General features: G+C 43.3%; 1 protein-coding gene across 1 annotated transcript; it reads left to right on the top strand.

Moving 5' to 3' along the window:
- The first annotated feature begins 4131 nt into the window (after positions 1–4131).
- LOC118429185 (serine/arginine repetitive matrix protein 1-like) lies at positions 4132–10615 on the top strand. Its single transcript, XM_035839637.1, has 2 exons — positions 4132–4837; positions 8073–10615. Exons 1-2 carry the CDS (start codon positions 4692–4694, stop codon positions 9214–9216), a joined length of 1290 nt encoding a protein of 429 aa, XP_035695530.1. The 5' UTR covers positions 4132–4691; the 3' UTR covers positions 9217–10615.
- The last annotated feature ends 9041 nt before the right edge of the window (positions 10616–19656 follow it).

The raw sequence follows: 19656 nt of genomic DNA, 5'->3' as shown, positions 1-19656 counted from the left end.
ATGAAGGTGCCCCTGTCCTCTCCATCCTCCCTGGCCATCGGCGCTCACCGAATGAAACAACCGGGCTTGTTTTTCATTTGTCCCCGCAGATGCGCAACCTTCAAAAGGTCGGGACCTTATTTGGCGAGGAATCCAATCAGCGCGCAGGCAGTAGGGTATTAACCGGCTCCCAATCCCCGGTGGTCCGCGGGGGGAGAGGACGTTCCGCCTGGGCGATGGAGTAGAGCGTGGCCGGCCGCCGTGTGAGTCAGTGAATATTCCGGTCACAGCGTACTTTTGTCACGAGTCTGCCTGTATCAACCACTTAACGCCCAGTAAATTGGTTACGTATCAGCCCGACCGAAATGGAAAGCCGTGAGCTGAGGGAGCATTAACATGATGATCTCAGGCTGGCCAAACAGGGGGCCAAATATAAAAGTTCCAAACCTCGTCTGACGTTTTAGCACATAAACTGGTCCGAAGGGCTGCAGTAACGAAATAATGGTTGTACCACCCGCAAATACAATATTTCAGACGACCATTGATATATTTTGGATCGTGCAACTAGAGACAATGATCTCACCGGGAATGGAAAATTCATGTGAAGGAAGAAACGGTGTTAAAACAAACTGGAGAAAGCTTAAAGAAGTATAATGACAAAATATTTCAATAATTGCAATCATTTATCACAATCAATCAGGTTATTAAGTCATACAATTATCATTATTACAATTTTATGATGCCCATTTATACATGAAGTAACATCATCATCATCAGTTCCGTTACTGATTAAGTAACAACAGTGTTACAATTCATATTCAAAACGTAATTTCGTTTTGAATGATGACCTGTCTAATTGTTTATTTCCTTCTTAACTTAAGTATCCGTACATTTCAAAGATTTTAGTTTTTCATTTCATTTGTCATTACGGTCAGTTTGTTTTACTTATCAGTTCTATAGGTTCTCACGTTTGTCGTTCTGTTTTTTATTTACCTGCCATGCATGTGTTTGTATGTTCCTTGTTCCTTTTCTCTGAAAATCATTTAAAAACAAGAGCTATCTAATACTCCAAATTCGTGACCAAACCCGGAAGTTGCGCTGCAGTACCAAGGGAAGTTGCTAGGGGACCCAAAATGTAATCATTTCCAGCTTTCATCACACACTACCAACACACCAAGTATGAAACCAATTCACTCAACCGTTCTTGAGTTATCTTGTTTACACACACACATACACACACAGAGACAAACGCAGGGTAAAATATAACCTCCATGACATTTCATGGAGGTAAAAAAGATTTTAGTTTTGCTGTGACGGCAAACGACATCGGTGCCGAACCCGGCCCGGACGGGAGCAGACTCTGCCCTCCAGGATATACGTAAGAGGCGTGACGATCTACGTCACATGCTCCGGGAAGTCACCCCAGTTAAGTGTTTTCCCGGAATAGCTCTCGGAAGTGGTGTGGAATTTTTCACATGATGAACGATTCGGTGCCTAGGGACTACCCAAGTGCTGATTAGTCATCTCAGCGGTAATACGGTTCGTCACAAGGGCGATCGACTTTGACATTGAGAACGTCAGTTCTTTCCGTTCCTTTTAAATTCGCTTTTCAGGATCAATAGAGATTTTATTGTCACACTTACACTGTTTTTTATGTCTGAAAAAGTCAAATCAAAGTCAAAAAGCTTGTATCGTACTTTTTTCGTGTTAACGAAAAGACACAAATTTAAGCACGCTCTGAAGCATGCTTGACACGATGCATGCGCATTGCTAACTGATGATAACATAGACGAGTCGTTGCACGCAATAGCTGAAGACATTTGCCAGATGTTGTCAGATATGAGTTAAGTGACACATAAAGTTTACGCGTGCATTGCTCTGAATTGTCTCATTACATAACAACAGGGTTAGCCCTTGGCAATAGCCTATGGCTAGTTGGGCAGACCTGGCTGTTTGTAAACAGCTGAACAAATAAATAAATAAATAACAAGAGCCAATTGCCACTTTAAAATCATAACCATGTCCAGAACACGAGATCGCAAAAGGAAGTTCCACTGCAGTACTAAAATAAAGCCGCTGGGAGGCCCACTATCATAGTTGACCTTCGTTTTTCCCGACTCTATCCCATCTACCAAATACTAGTATCAGAATGCTTCATCCATAGCATCTAGAGTTATGACGTCAGCAGAAAAAACACAAACGAACCGCACCAGAAGCATAACCTTCTTGTTGAACGTAATGAAACGTCTAAATTTCAGTAGTTCTAATTTTCCTCAAGTTTTTAGTTTGAGTTTATTTAGATCCACAATTAGCCTCATAGTCATAAGAGACTATTTTTCTTTCGGTCTGCACATTCATATTTACAAATTAAGAAAATTTAAAAACATACAGAGACATATAGAGTGACAGTAGAGAGCAAAATATCATCATTCCTCAAAGGCAATAATTACAGTGCAATAATCCATTCTGTTAACATTGATAATGTGTTTTGTTGTTCTAAAAAGCCAAAGACTGCAATGTTTCGAATATTTTCTGTGGAAGTTTTTGTTTTAAAGTGCAATCTATAATCTCCTTACAAATGTATGTACCAAAGAACAAATTTAAACCTTCAGAAATTCGACAAAGGAATTCACACGTATAGTACCAGGGGATCTATGTATCATACAGGAGTTTGCAAGTTTGGGTAGGCTATATGATAATAACGTTAATGACCCGCCTGTTCCTCGGTGTACATGGTGTCATAACGCCTGGTCCTTTGCTATAACCCCCTCATAAAACCACCTCGTTCGCTACGCTCACTCGTGGTTTTATTCGGTAGTTATAGCAAAGGACCAGGCGTTATGACACCATATACACCTCGGGGCGGGTCATTAACCGTTAATTCTATATTATATATCATATAGTACATATATCTAACACCATTTCACCTTTATCCGTAGGGTTACCTTTATCCGTTCTTTATAAGAACAAGTATTTAGGTATATAAAATCGACAGATGGTGGTTTCAAACTGCAATACTTTGAGAATAGTACAATTTGAAACTACCATCCATCAACTTGATATCCCTGTGTAGTATTACCCCGTTTAGCAGCACAACGGATATAGGTTACCCCGCGAATAAAGGTGAACTAATGTTATATAGTATTGATGCGCTGCACAATCCTGACCGTGACCCTCTAGCGTTGGCATGTACCCGGGCGTGCCTGTGCATGGCGAATACCCCGGATGAAATAGATACGAAGTTGTCTTATTCTAGTTAATTGCTTCAGTCCCTGAGGGACCAGACGATGTGATAACGTACCTACGTGCAGAGTGGGCGAAGTCTGGTGCGTGGGTATTGGTAAAGCGTGCATTTATTCCATTGCAAGTGATAAAATTATGAAATTGATTTTTGAAATAGTTTTAATACGGTCTAGTTTGATTTGATTTAATTTGATTCATTAAGATTGCAGACAATGCAATACATAGCAAACCCAGGAATCTTAGCTGATATTGGGTGCTAACACATACATACATTTACACTTCTCATAGAATACACATGATTACCTCAACTGGTTAATGTACACTTCAAATGAAACAACAAGATTAATCGTCTTTAGAGTCCTGGCTTGTCTTGTACAAAACGTATTTACATGTCTCATATAAGATATCATAGCAACAATACAGAAGGGAAATTATGTATTAGCTACCTGTTTTGAGATATTATTTGAATCCAGCAAAACACCACAATGCTGCGACGTTGAAGGAAAATAAAGTCTGTCACGTTATGGCTAGGTACAATTTATTTCATATATAAATATATAGTAATTAAAATTTACGACGACGTCTACTCTAAATATATAATATTTAACTTCGACAACAGCCTACGCCACATTCCCATGTCGCGTTATTTACAGTTAACCAAGATATACTTTGAAAAAAAAGTTCCGCCGACTTTGTGTCAGTCCATCTACGACTTGTCTTTTACAGTTGTTTTACGTCTGTTGAGGGTGATTATCTGAGTATAGAAGCCTTAAGCTTGTTGAATATAGCAATTTACCTTTTAAAGTGGGTGTACTGGCCACACCCAGCTCGACAAAGAGGTTATTCAAGGTCGCGTTGGGACGATTATGGACTATCCAGTTACTGCCGCCCCGTGTTTGACACATGATAAATGTGGGAAGCCCTCTGAGACGTGCATCTCCTAAACAACAGCTATTGTCTCGGCATTCTAACCGTCTGTTTTCAACACGATGGTACTCTACCCAGTTTGCTTCAAGCACGTGCTGTCCCACTTTCACAAGATACCTCCGTCCTAGCATCATTTTGTTTTCCATGACGAGCCCCCAAAAGAAGCGTGGGCAGGCCGGAGAATGCATGTAAAGCATCGAGCAGAGTGAGGGGTTCGTGTCATCTCATCCCATGGCTCTCATTCAAGCGCGCCCACAGGTATCTCAGGAATTAGAGGATAGTGTGACACAGGCCCGATAGTTTTACTGGATGCTGGTCCTGAAATAACAGAACTCAGCGCATTGGGAGAGGCCGGAGCAAACTAGTGGAGGCGGGCCAGTCGGGGGAAAGACGCAACGCTCGTGACGCAGAGTGCTTGATCACGGTGGGCCGATCACGCCCTGGAGCCTGGTGCTACACCAGAGCCACGGGGGAAGGTTTATATCTGCACCACACTAACTAACCTGCATTAGACACTCCGAGAGGGACTGGAAAGTTTGAGAATGGCCGCTGTCCAAAGACAGACGTCGCAATGGGGACATGTGGAGGAGGAAAGTGACAGACAGGAGACCTATGAGAAGGAGTGGTGGAAGGGACAAACCAGAGGAGGAAATGCAGCGATCCTACGGCAGGGTGATGCGGCCGCAAGGTGATTCTCTTTGTTTACTCCCAGTCTGTTCATGATAGATTATCTCGGATCGGTTTTCAGAAGAAAAATAAAGCCTTGTTGACAAGAATCCTAAGATTGCCACTAATGAATCATCACATAGAGTAATGTATGGAGAGACGACTACGCAAACAGGCGTGGATTTGCTTGACTTAGGTGGTCTAAGTTTGATGGATTCTTAACGTGAAGCCAGGATTATACAGCCGGTTATATTTGCCGATGGGAGTAATTTGTTGTTGCATACAAAAATGAAGTTACGCCGCTTGATGCATACGGAGTATCAAATGGCATTATGTTTTACATTCGATAAATCTTCATTTGAACTTGAAAAATAACAGTTATCTAATAACAATACGTTAACATTGTTATACATGTAACAATGGGTGGAGTATGTGTTAAGTACGTAGGTCTACATTATCTTAGCGAATCTGTAGTAACGACTGATTATGATCATATTCTATAACATCACAAGAAGACCTCAGATTACTGCACTAATTAATGTCCATGACTTTGCAGTTGGCCGAAGGAAAACGTTTACTTAGCTAATGTATACGCCTGTGTGACAATGAAACTACAGGGAAAACATGTCTATTAGCAAATAGCTTCTTGTCTCTTCGATAAATAGTTGTCATTTTGGATTTATTCGCCATGTTCCATCGAAAGAAGAAACTTGAACCACATAGCAAATAGTTAATGCACCCTGACTACCCAAAGTCGTAGGAGGCGAGTCATTCGGGACGCGCCCCAAACTGGCAGGCGATGAAAATAGCAGGTGGTACCACCAGGGATTGGGTGTCATCTGCCCCAAAGTGCCGTTGCGCCGCTTCTGCGGAGTTATGCAGCAAATTCAGCCCCGGGAGTGGCCCACTATCAGCAGAGGTGGTGGACCTGCCTGCTCTGTAGATTGTCTAGTCAATAAAAACCAACAATCGACCCTCTCACGTGCTCTGTTTGTCAGAATCATTGCATCTCCTCAGATCTTGACCCACTTGAGTCTCTATCACCGTGAGTAAGAGGATGTTGTGCCCGTTTGTGTTTATGGTAAATTCCCGAAAGTCTGTGGCGAAGTGGAGCGTCCTCTGGATATTTATGTTCGGCAAAACATTCAGGTCTCCTTATCGGGTCCCAGTTTGGCCGGACATATTACGACCTGGATGTATCCGGGTGGGACCGACATCGATACTGAGCACTACCGAGGTACTGTCGCATATTTAACCTCTCTTTGTAAAGTATCAGGCAGATAGTCTTTGCAATCCTGCCCATAAGCGGGTGTTAGAGGTTGGGGAGTTCACCGTGAGCTCTTGGCTCGTTTGGAAGTCGTTTGCAGTGTCGAAAAGTTTTCGTTTGTTTGTTGAAAACCTGCTGCGCCAGTTACGACCGGATCGCTATGCGGATTCGTAAACCATTCCAATTTACTTTTATCTTCAACTTCGAAACAGTCTTTTCTGCTGATTGAATGAACATTGTATTCATCGACATTTCATATGCCATAGCCTGCATTGTGCAAACGTTTTAGAGATCATAGCAGCAACTGACCCTAAAGGGAATCTAAATAGAGCGTTTGTCACGTCAAGGCCATTCATTCCTTTTTCCCAAGTCCCACAAATCAATCTACCAGGTCTCACCTCAATTCCTAAAACCAAACCAAACTTAACAAACCACAGTGTGATTTGAGTCCACTCACTACGTCCATCTACTGCATAAGGGACATTCCCAGCTAAATTAGAGCCTTCCATACTTCTGGACGCCATTTTCAGTGTTGCAGGATGTCTGTGGCAGCTCAGGTCAGTCTGGTGGACAAGTACAGCACAGCTGCATTGCGCCCAGGCATCACATCGCGATCGCGACCTTTCAGAGAAAGGAAATGGTCGATTCCTGTGCATGGATTTGTACGTCTCTATGTAGGTGTGAGGATGAGTAGGAAGAGGGAAGAAGGGTATCCTCCACCTGTTTGCACGAACCCCCGCCTATCCATAACAAACAGAAGTAAAACACTGTGCAATGTAAAATCATTATTGCGAGTTACCCCAAATTTTCTTCAAGCAATGACTGTTTTTAAAGGTAAGGTACATATCTCCAAATTTTGGACGGCTGAAAGTCCATCTTGCTCACGGAGAGTGACCTAGTCTAGCTAGATCTCGCGAGAAAGCAGTGATTGCTTGAAGAAAATTTGGAGTAACTGTATTCATACGTGACTGGTGAACCCCTTCAACGACAGTCTCGCGAGGAACTGGCGTGTATTAGTACATATGAAGCCTGGCTTGCACAGGTTGAGCATCACCATTTTGAACAAATGTGTTGTATATTCTTACCACACATGACGCTCTATTGTCTAACCTTCCAAAAACAACATCACGAGTTCCATGTACTTGAAGTGCTGCTAAGTAGGTGCTGATCGCCTCTGTGACGAACATGCTGCTGCCAAAAGGAATAGCCTTGTCCAAGAACACTGCATGCTTGACTGTGTATTCCTTTCAGCCATCCTATTGTGATACCATAAATTTTACACACTATTAGTATTTTCCTGCTGTCTGTCACATTCCTTGCAGCTTCTATTGACGTTTGGAACTACACGGTGGTAATGTGACACCAGGCTGCATAATATTGTTGATGCCAAAGTAAACATGATCAAAATGTTTGTTTCAGATGTGACAGGTCGTGGCGCTTTGATCCATGTTTTTGTTTTCGCACCAACTTCAAACTAAATATACGTTTGTCTTGTCCCGCACTTCCTGTGTGGTATGCACATTACGACGATTATTTTTTACCTGGTCTTATTGAACTTACTGGACCTGACTGGACCTTATCGACAGGTAATAATAATAAGTCGAGGATGAATCTTTCCAAAAAGAAATGCTTCTCCTTCTCGACAAAGATGCAACGACTGCCCCTTACAATGATATCGTGTACTGAGTCATCACTAAATCCTTTGAAATGTGTACAACTTCACAGAGGCATTTACATAGAGATGCACCTTAATACGTAATCTATGATCAGTGGCAATGTACTTTTTCCTATGGCAAAGAACGCTTCTTTTCTCTTCAGTCCCGGACTGTCCACCCCAACTGCTGCTTATTGAATATTCTCTTGTATCTGTAGTTTTGATTTCCATTTCCAATGGTGATGCTAGTATTCACCGCTGTGTTTTTGACAGTCTAACACTGATCAATGGACAGTACAGAATCATCTATAAGTAACACTTCTCTTGTCTCCGCAGCCAAGCGCCGCAAGGAGGGCCCGGAACCTGGCCCGGATTCAGGCAGAACCTCCCGACCGTAGAGCAACTCCACAGCGTCGCACCGCCAGTGGCAACTACCTTCACTGGAATACCCCCCGGAGGCCAGCGACCCCCTTCCCCCACGCCCCCCTGGAGAGAGGGGAAGCAGTTTGTCAGTAGGAGACGAGGCCCGACTATCATCAGCGTCTCCACCGAAGAGCTTCGTAACACCGTTCACACCAGAGCTCAGAGAAAGCTTCCCCCTCCGCAGAAGTTGGAGTTTGAACATCCAGTCCAGAAGCTAAGTACACCATCTGCACCGAGACAAGTAACTCCTCCCCAACCCGCAAAGGCACAGAATACGCGTAAGATGGAGGAGGCTCCAACGAATTCGCCGAAGGTGTCTGAGCCCCCGGCACCTCAGGTAGCGCCCCAGGAAGCACCTGTCAATCTTCCTGCACCGAGCCACCTGTCGGCCGAGGCTCAGGCCGACTACGACGCTGCTGTAGTCGTTGGGCACACTGATATGTCGGGGTACGCCAACGTCGTGTACGATCTTCACGTCGACAAGGGAAGGTTGGCCAAAACGGTACAAGCGTCTGCCAAGAGGGTCCGGAGTCGTGGTGCTTCAGCAAGTGGTTCTGCGGCGGCCACAAGAGAAGGGTCACCCGTCAGGGAATTGGGCGCTGCAGGTGCAGAGGAGACGCAGCAATCTTCAGCCTCTGCTGCCGCTGCTGCTTCCGCTCAAAGTGCTGCATCTGCCCAGTCACAGCAGGCATCAGTACAGAAAACAACCAGCGTACAGCAAAGTACCAGCGTGCAGCAAACATCCACGGTCACGGCCCAGGAGCAGTCTATCACCGCTAGTAGCGTCCTGGAATCTTCCGCTAGTAGCGTCCTGACATCTTCTGCTCAAGTTCAACAGGGTGCTGCCGAGGGAGGCCAGCCTTCATGGACGGTCCGAGGCTCGGGTCAGGGTGGAGCGGCCGGAGGAGGCAACCGGAGAAGGGTGTTCGTTGGCCGCCCGTCGGACTTCGTTCCTGATCACCTGCGCCCGGCCATCCGTGCCATACCAGGGCAGCAGCAGCGGTCAAGATACATAAAAACATATTCGTACGTCGCCCAACATCGCTTGATGGAATAACGAAAAAACAGATCTTTGATTATGAAAAAAGAAGTGTGAAAACGAGATGATGAAGGCCTGTCGCGGTGACGTTTATCTGGCTATTCCTGGTGGCAATGGCAGCGAGCCATTGGTGGGACTGACGGAAGAATTGTATGACCTGCCATAGACGCTAGTAGTAGGAACTTTCAGGGTGTGCTACTCGGCTTCGACCGTATCTAAAGTCATTTCATCTCCGCAGCCGGGAAACCTTAGCGGGACGCTTGGCGGGGAAACCTTACCAGATTCCCGAAGAAATACATCACAAGTCCGCCGCTACGTCCAAGCTCAATCTGGATGTGTCGCTGGTCGCTACATGCAGAAAGATTTCCTGACAGAGAAATCTAAAACCAAACGCAAGAACCTAAACGGAGGTGTAAATCGTTTGAATGGTTAACCTTACAGGTGTTCAATTTGGCATTATATTTCATATCGGCTTTATATGATCATTCTTCGTTAGCATGAAATAATGCTTTGGCAAAGCAGCTGTCGTGGGGCGTAAACAAAACTGAGACTTGAAACCTGAGACGATAGCATGTCGCATTGTCTATAGTAAGGCCAGGCGCTGCTTACATTACACGAAACATTTTACAGTGCCGCGCGTTGCCATGCATATACCTTATGTATTAAAGACCTAACGCTCATGTCATGTAAAGTTTGATTAAAGAATTTATTCGACACTGCAAGTTTAGGAACTTCAATGATTTCGGATATGACAATGGTGTGTTCGTACTAAGGAATGTGGGGAGCATGGTTCGTCTCATGCCTGCTTCTGTGACCCCAGAAGTATTTTAGGAACGCTCAATGTCTGAATTAGAATTCGACACTAATTCCGGGACGGAATAAAGCATCGTGCTTTTGGTGGTACGCTCTGATGGACTAATTCAAAGCGTGTACTTCTATTTATCAATTTTATGGTCATAATCTACTAGTAGATACCCGACGGCTTTCCAAAAGCCTGATGGGAGGATGCACGATAAAATTTTCTTATAGAGATGCGAGATCAAATGTTGTTTGAAATATGTTCCACTGGAGTGCATGACAGTAGAATGAGCAGATGAAAGACCAGCAACATATAGTTGCGTCCTTTTTACAGACTGTTTTAGTCTAATACACAGTCCTTATTATGTGAGGAAGAAGGGATCCACAATAGTACACAGTCCGTATGTCACCAAGTCTTAGTATGGGGGCTTACAAACAGTGTCTTTTTAAAGTGTACGTGTAAATATAAGACGGAAGAAGTGATGGCACCGTATGTGTCTTTAAGGACTGACATAATCACGTGATCATGCACTGCCAAGAGTTTTGCTTTCTAGCATTCGAAAGACGAAGCAAGCAAATGATTTTGATTGATATTACATCTCTATATTTACAATGGGAATCTCTTTTCTGGAAACATTATTTGTTGACTATTTTTCTCTCTACATCTACGAAGGAACTTCAAAAGTAATGCCATTGGTTTCATAGCAGGCTCATTTTCATCGAATGAGTTGAAATTTGTCACAAAGGTAAAGCCATATATCCTCTTTAGATTCAAATGTCTCAATTTGTTGTTGAGATTTTTATGAGCAACTGAGTTGAATTCAAGATGACCATACCCTTGGTGGCTTGTCAAGAGATCAATTCCTCTAGATCTGACCATTTTAGAAATATTGTAGGGAGCTGAAATTTCACCTGTATAATATCAAATGCCTCTTTGGATCTCTCCAGCTCATTCGGTGAAACAATGAGCCTGTTATAAAACCGATGCCATTACTTTCTGAAGGCCCCTATAAGTATCAGACATCAGTGATCGTTAGATAAAATGGATAAAACCATACTGAGTCCTCTAACCCACAAAAGACATGGAGTATAATCCATTGCACACCTATACGACGAAGATGATTTACTTGATGACACTTTATATTCATTGCGATCGTTAGGAGTTTTCTTCTGCTTTTTTTTCTATTTTACTTTTGGACAGACTGGGACAATGTGGCACTGCACTCAAGTTTTTGGTAACTTATATTAACAGTGCCACATGCACGGTACAGACAGAAGGTACCCATTTTTACACCTGGGTGAAGTGAGGAAGGTCGTGTAAAGTGCCTTTCCCAAGGGCACAACGTCGGGGCGTGACACGGCGGGGATCGAACTCTCTACCAGTTACGCCACGCCTGACGCTTCTGCTTTTGCATATAACATATATGGCAGGATTTCAGCCTCCTTCGCGAACTTCTAGCAGCGCTGGATTTATTGGGGAGGGGGCACTGATTTGTAATCTTACGACATGGGTTAAGGTTTTGAAATGGCAGGAGAGGAAGTGTCTCGGCCATCCTCCTAAAACATAAACGCCGTTAGAAGTGTGCAAAGGAGGCTAGCTGGATAGCGGACCCGTAGAAAACCACCAATAAGTGTTTGGATATTGAATGACAACAGAAAATCTACACAAGGGTTAACACCATATCCTGGAAATCTAGCATAGGGCTTTGATTAAAAAAATATTCGCAATGGCCTGCATTTAGAAATTGTGCACGGACATGATTGTGCAACACTGGCTATTGGACAGTGGTAGAGAGTATACAGGTTTGTGGTCATCTCTTCCCTGTAGCTATATCAATATCACGATGATGCATATTCAGACTGCTGAACCATATTTAGATCGCGGTATGTTCCCGACCTATTTTGGTAGGGAGAACGGGTAGTGTCAAAAACACGTTTTAGTAACTTGTTTCTAACGGTGCAATGTGCTTTAGCCTCCAAGCTGTTGCATTACTTCAGAATAAACCAGGTTTACCCCCTTGAGTAAATGTTCAGGAACGTTGAAAGCTGTTGTTGCGAGGTTTTTTCTACGTATAACGTTATCCTCCTTCTTCATGGGTTTAAATCTGTTGACCAGTGCGCTATCAATGACATATGGCCGAGTTTGTAAATTGCTAAAATGTTGAAACCGTCGGAGAGTCAAACGTCAAAGAATGTCAATACGCAACTCATGCAGACTTGTACGTGTATATAAAGGTGGGTTCACAGTTCACATTCAAGTCCGTATGAGGCCCGTATGATAGGCTGAATGTGAGGTCCTCATTTCCATAATCAATGTTCAAAGATGTCCCAATCTACATAACTTCCAAATGCCATAAGTAAGAAATTCAAGTCATTTACCACGATGGGGTTATAGCATTTTCTTATGAATTACTGTAAATGCAGAAATGTTCGCGGTGGATTAATGTTCACGGTTTTCGCGGTGACCACCTTACCGCGAACTTAAAACCACCGCGAAAATTTTTCTATTATGGTATTAGACTGCAGTCTATGGTGTTACCGCGAAATTAAAACCAGCGCGAAAAGTCCTTTTTCCCTCTACCGCGAAATTAAATCCCCGCGAACTTAAATGCATTTACAGTATGCAAATTATCTATCAACATTTTTCTCTTTCTCAGTTACAAGTGCAATCACATGCTGCAATAGTCCTATAATGGAATGGAGTGGGTTTATAGATTTCTTAATCAATTATGCAAATTGGATTTTGATTTGCATAGTTACATTGCATCCAATTATATCGGCATAACTTAAGCTATCTGCATACCAAAAATCCCGATGATCCTTTTTGAGTTATTCTCTTTCAAAGTCTGAAACTAAACCGGCTGTTCCTGTTCCCAAAATAGTCGCTAGGGGGCCGAAACATATGCCACATACTCTCTGCCCCCAAGAGCTGTCTAACACGTAAAAATCACGACTGTAGCATGTCCAGAACTCGAGATATCAAAAACGGAAATTCCGCTGCAGTACCATAGCAAGTCGTTGGGGAGCCCAAAATCCAATCGTTTCAAGGTGACATCGATATCAAGACCTACCCACGTAAAAAATATCTAGACAATCCATATAGGCATTCTGGAGCTGTGCTGGTCGACTAAATACATACGCGCATATACACCCCACCCACACACGTGCACGTAAACGCTACGGAAAACATGATCTTCTAGCGAAGGTAATAAAGCAAACGGATGTGGTTATACTTAAAGTCACACTTTGTTGACAAACGAAAAAAAACTTCCCTGTCATTTTAGGTTGCTAATCTCTTATAAAACTATACTACACGTTCCTATTGTGCCATCTAGCAGATTAAGGTTGTACTGCACTCGAGGCAATGGAAAGTTGACGACTCCGACCCTTCATAACAATGGAACCTTTGACATCTTCGGGATATAATTATGAATATTTCATTAAAATATGTCAATTTCAAACATATACACATAATTCTGCATGACCAAAAATAAAATTATTTTCCTTTACAATATGCAAGAGTAGATATGAAAAATTATTTTCCAAACTTCGACCCTCTTGTCTCTCACGGGTAAATGGGTCTCTTCAGAGGTATGTTTTGTCTGACTCGCCTGAGGCGGAAGGAAATGACCTTTTCAATTTTCGGCCGTTTAAAAAAGTTTTCCAACAATGCTTTAAATTAAAACGGTTTGAATCAAACCAATTTAAATATTATTCAAAGAACACTGACATTAAGAAAAAGGAGAACAATGTTCAGGGTTGCGACACTCGAGTGATTATTTCACTCTGTAGTTTTGACATTCTGATTGATGACATAATTTAATAATTACTCGTTGGGTCAAAAGTTGGTCGGATATAGATGTAACCGGTTGGAACGGAATGTGGTCACAAGTTCACTACAACGGCTTTGCAGGTTGACAAAAATGGCGCCGGAACAAGAATCTTTGTGCCAGTTTCCATGTTAAGGGTGACCCTGTACAACCGTTTCGCGTACAACCGTACCTACACCGTGTTTTCACAACTTCACATACTCCACGGCATACGTAGCGGGTTTTTAAAAGATATGGCGTCGGAACAAGAAACGAGACCGAAGCAAGACCATCCTCTGTTTTCCTCGAGTCATCTTGGAAAACTCAAATTATGTGTCGTCAGCTTGACTGTCATGGCAATAATACTTGTCCTTCAACAACATTTATTAAGGTGAGTATGTTTTGCTTAACGCTTTCAGACAGACAAGGACAGTGTGGTAGTGCAGTAAGTAACTTATATAAGTTAGAAACTTATATAAACAATGACACTTACAGACAGACAGAGGGTAAAGGTGGTCGGATAGCTTTAAGGCCGTTAGGGTACTGACTTGTTATCCTTTGCCACGGTATTTGAAGGTGGAGCCTTTCATCCCCTTTTACCTCCCCAACCGAAGTCAGGTACCCATTTTTACATTTGGGTAGAGTGAGGAAAGTCGTGTTTTAAAAGTGTATTTCCTAATACCCCCTCACATTAGGCGAAAATCGATCGGACGACGAGTCTGCCATCTCTAAATTACGAGGAGGCATGAGCCTGACGGGAAGGGGGAGACTCTGCCATTTCTTCATCGGCAGCAGGGTCATGCCTCCTCGTAATTTAGAGCTCGCAGACTTGTCGTCCGATCGATTTTCACCTAATGTGAGGGGGGTATAAGGGCTTGTGGAGTGAGGAAAGTCGGGGAAATAGCAGGATTTAAACCCAGGACCACTCGGTTCTGAGTGAAACACTTCCATTACGCCACACAATGCACCCAAGGTATGCAATTGTGGACGATAAATGCAGCGTATGTGTGTGTGTGTTGGGGGGGGGGGGGCTTATGTGTCAAACATGGAAAATCTCTGAAATGTCAGGGTTGTTTGTATTGTGTGGAGCAAAATAATACAGAAAATTTCGTTCTGTGAAGTTTTGCTGTGGAGAACGATCTGAAACCTCAGCAACGGCCTTATCAACGGCCTTAGAAACCATAAGCTGGCAGATGTGTCATCCTTCACACATTCATAGCTACGGATTTCATTGAAGAATGTCGATCATTTAGATTTTAATATGCAGCGCATGATTCGCACGGTAAGTCTAAATCATTAGACAAGGCCCCATAGGTAATGTGAATAAATTCACGATATTTGAAAACAAAAACATGTTGCTAACAAAACCTGAATGTTTGTCCAGTGAACAGATAACAGCACCTGTCCCTCGGTACAACCCGAGTAAGAACACCACACTTCAGTCCGACCAAACCCGTCCTGCGACGTCACCAGACTCCTCAAAGACATTCAACGAAACAGCTTTGGCATTAATGAGGTCAGTGATTGATTGTGTACATGTCACTCAATGTTACACTGTACTACAATTGGGATTTACTAGTAGTGCTATAAACTGGATGGATCTGGTAATGACTGCTTTTACCCTGGGTGCCAGAACTCTTCCAGCAGAGGTTGAGTCGCGGAGATATAGTAGTAGTCGGGAAATTACAGGCACGCTCCTCCACGTAAGAGTTTTTTTTCCTTCTTCTGTCATATACAGTATATCTCCGCGGCTCAACCTCTGCTTGGAGAGTAGGGCGCCAAACAGGCAGCCAACATGTTTCTTCGGCGGCCAAAGCTAGGCAGTCTGCCCGCCGATCTAAAATTACCGCTTCGGGGAGTTGGGCCCGAATGAGGCTTCCGCTTCGCTGCCCTTTTCGGTCTCGTGCCACCTGGCATAACAGGAGTCAGCAAAACTTCCTTGGGCTAAACCTTCACGGATCGGAGCTCTGAGTTAGTTCGGCGGGCGGACTGCATTTAGCCACCGAAGAAACCGCCTGCCGCCCCATGGTATCAGCGTGGTTCCAGGGTAGTTGATTTACGCGTCGTCGTCACTAGATTTATAACGTTAACATGTATTTGTCGCTGTTGCTATCAAAAACTACTTTTTTGTGGAGTGAGCTCATATCTAACTAAAGGTGTATTTATGCCCCGGGAAGTCAGACAGGTTGCCCTTATAGGGCCTTCACACTGAAACCGAATCGGCAGGAATCAAGAAGAACCAGGCGGAATGAATTACTTGCAAAATTCGTGCCACATTCGGGGCCATTCGGGTGGGAATTCCAAATGGTCCTTAAATCCCCTTCCCACGAGAAGGAATGATCCAGAATATGTCGTCAGAATGAAAATTATTTTCTATTCCTGTGCATTCGTAGTGTATTCTAGACATTCCGACTACATTCCAGGTATTCTTTCGGCCACATTCGGACAGGATTCGAGATGAATTGCCGTTTCGATTCTCCATCGAATGAGATAATGTTTCGAATAATGTTGGAATGCCGCAGAGTGCCGTCAGACTGCAGTTAAAATAATTAGAATACACTTAGAATCCACTATGAATGCCATTCGATATTTCTCCACTTCGAATGCACCTCGACAGTTTTTAACATGTCAAAAACTTTCGGGCTAGCCAAAAGAACGGGCACAAATAGCTGGAATGCAGTTAGAACACACTACGAATTGCCAGGACTTGCGAGGAATAGAAAAGAATTTTCATTCCGACGGCATTCCGGCTCATTCGTGCGAAGGGGGCTTTACAATAGCGATAAATCGTAATAAGGCCATGTTGATTTTATTATATGGATGACATCCTCTGGGATGCTCCCAAAATTGATGCAAGAGAAAAAAAAGATTATGGCCTTCATGGTGAAATCTAAGTGGTCTGGAAGGTTGAACAAATTAGTATTGAACACTGAACAACATTAACGTACGATTTTGATGCCATAGAGTTTTCAAGCAGGCTATTACAACTAACGAGAAGGATCCAAAATAGCCTTTTGAGTACGGAGAGTTGAACTTTGCAAGACACGTACATGGCTACACTCCAAAATGCCCGAAGTTATCGATCGTACGACGATCGCATGACCTTTACCAATCTGATGAGATGGTTGACGGGACAACTGCCATGGAAAAATGTAGTAATTTAGCTTCCCCAACATCTGCTTGGAGATTGGGCGATGTATATAGAATACGACACGGTGTATTCCGTATCACCCGAGGCACCGGCCCGACCGCGGGTCGGATCGCGTCGCAGGTATGACATAAATAACAATTATGCAATACAGAGGTCACTGACAATGAACTCATTTGTTTCGAGGCTTCGGCACCGAACGTCTCCATGGAGACTGATGACGTAAGGGAAGGTGTATTCTGCCTCTGGCCACACTGAACTGTGGCTTTTATATAGTCTCCAAGCAGATTCCTCCGTGGCAAGACAGTAACATAAGCTGGGGAAGGACTTTAGTCGGCAGAGGAGTAAAATATTGGCCACGCTTCCGCTTTTATAGCCCAATCTGCAAGCAGGTGTTTGGGAGGCGAAATTGTTAAGTTTTAACGTTACGATATCTGTCCGTTTCTGCTCCCGTGAGCAGTTTCGTCAGTTTTGTAAGTCACTTGATTTTTCGTACACAACCAAGTTTTGTTCAAGAAATATTCGACTACTAGTATTCAACACATGTAAGTTGCAAAGAACATTAATACACGAACAGCAAGCAGCTAGTCTACCACGGTGTTTTAGAGCAGAGGTGGAAATCAGAGAATGAACAAAATATCGCGTTTTCATTTCGTACAACTTCTTTAATATCTTACAGAGAAGCTACAGCGAAACTTCATCCAAGACGACAACTTAAAACCAGGACTTTATTGGGAAAGTCGCCGGTGAAATGTGGAGGGAAACGACGGAAAAAGTCATGTCGATCGAAAGGCCCTTTAGTTCAGCCCATCGGTCAATATAAAACTTGTGCTGTTGTTGCAAATGGCGGCATCCTTTTGGGAAGCAACTGCGGCGCCGACATTGATGCCAAGGACTACGTCATGCGAATCAATCTGCCAGCGATCGTAGGGTTCGAAAAAGATGTCGGTCGAAAGACCAACATGACTTTCGTGAACACGAACGTGGTCAACAGAATGAAGGAATGTTCTGAAATGAAAGACAGGTCTCGTGATCCGTATCCAGAGCGCTTAAGTAGTATCAACAACACTGTACTGGTGGGGGATAGAGTTTCGCAAAACGCGCTGATGGCAGCCGCCAGGAGCAACAAACTGTTGCTCTCTTTCTGGGGACGCAAACAAGATCTTAGACGGAATAAGGTCATCAACCCGTAAGTTATCATTTCTATGTTTATGTTGCTTGGGATTGATTTTGAAGATTTGTATGTGCAGTTAGTTTAGTTTAGCTTATTTCTGAAGCTCGCACTTGACGGAGATTTCAATATCTTTCACACACTTTCAATATCTAACTCGGGGATCGCTGAGCAAACTTACAGACACCCTTGACTTAATGATTATAATGTTATACAAGATTGAAAAGTATGATTTAGAAGACAACAGACGGCATGAAAAGTAAACGTCGTTCTTTGTCTATGAAATTCTCAGTGCGGTCACAATTTCTTGTGGAAAGGGGGGGGGGGGGCGGTTGGTATGTTTGCCCATTAGAATTGGTCATCAAAGTCATTAACAGATGATTTCAGTCAAAGTTGAAATAGAGTACCAAGTGTTTCTATAAACCACCAATCCGTCATTAGTCAACGGGCTGGTCCTTGTTCTATCATCATGTCTGATGATGTCAAGATTGTATTGTATATTATGAATATCTAAAACTTGCTTATTTGCATGTTCAAGCCCGGATGCTAATTGAAAGTACGTTTTGTACATAAAGGAAACATAGGGGACATACATGTGACAAAGAATAGTGATAATTTTTTGTAAAAGAGACTACTCGAATAAACGGATGAACGATTGAAGAAAGGCCGACGTTCTCGAGATGAAGCAAATGATGTCTACAACTCAGTATACATCACATATTACACCTTACCTCAAGTGATGTGTACATAGGTATATATATTTTGCTTCCATGGGCCGCGGTGTTAAAAAAAATTGCATGCCTACTAAGAGGTAAATTATAACCGGAACAACGTGGGCCTTGCCGTAATGATGAGAGATCGTATCAATGTCATGATTTTCATTCATCTCCAAGCAGATTCCTCCGGGGGGGCAAAACCATATACAAAAAAATAAATCTTATATATTTACCCTCTCCCTTTAATAAAATCCTTCCCCAGCTTATGTTACTAGTTTTATGCCACCGGAGAGAATCTGCTTGGAGATTAGATTTTCATGTTCTCTGGCTCTAAAATCAGGATCGCATCAAAGGTAGCGGGTTGGAAACTCCACAGCCGTCCGTCATCTGGCCTCACAACTGTCCTCATGACGAGCACGTTCTGTGACCACCTCTACCTGTACGGCTTCTACCCCTTCCCCAGGGATAAACAAGACAGGCCCATTCCGTACCACTACTTCCCAGATGACGCCGTCGATGAACCCATCATCAACCTGAAGAAGCACCACATGGACACTGAGTACCGTTTGTACAAAGATCTGCACAGAAGAGGCGTTTTAAGGCTACAGGATGGGGAGTGTGAGACATAAGGAAAATGGCATCACGTGTTTATAATCTGGTCCATAATAACTGCACGTCACATTTCCTACCCGGGGCCCGGCCGTGCTGTTTGCGAAAAACGACAAATTAAAGTTTATAGCAATAAATTTGCACAAGGCAAGCTGTTGAATTATTTTGGGTCCGTTTTGCGTTTTGTTGTCTTTTATATCTTTCTTT

This window comes from Branchiostoma floridae, chromosome 13, assembly GCF_000003815.2.
Source record: "Branchiostoma floridae strain S238N-H82 chromosome 13, Bfl_VNyyK, whole genome shotgun sequence".
NCBI lineage: Eukaryota > Metazoa > Chordata > Leptocardii > Amphioxiformes > Branchiostomatidae > Branchiostoma > Branchiostoma floridae.
Note: the sequence above shows the minus strand (reverse complement) of the source record. Positions and strands in the feature narration are given on the sequence as shown.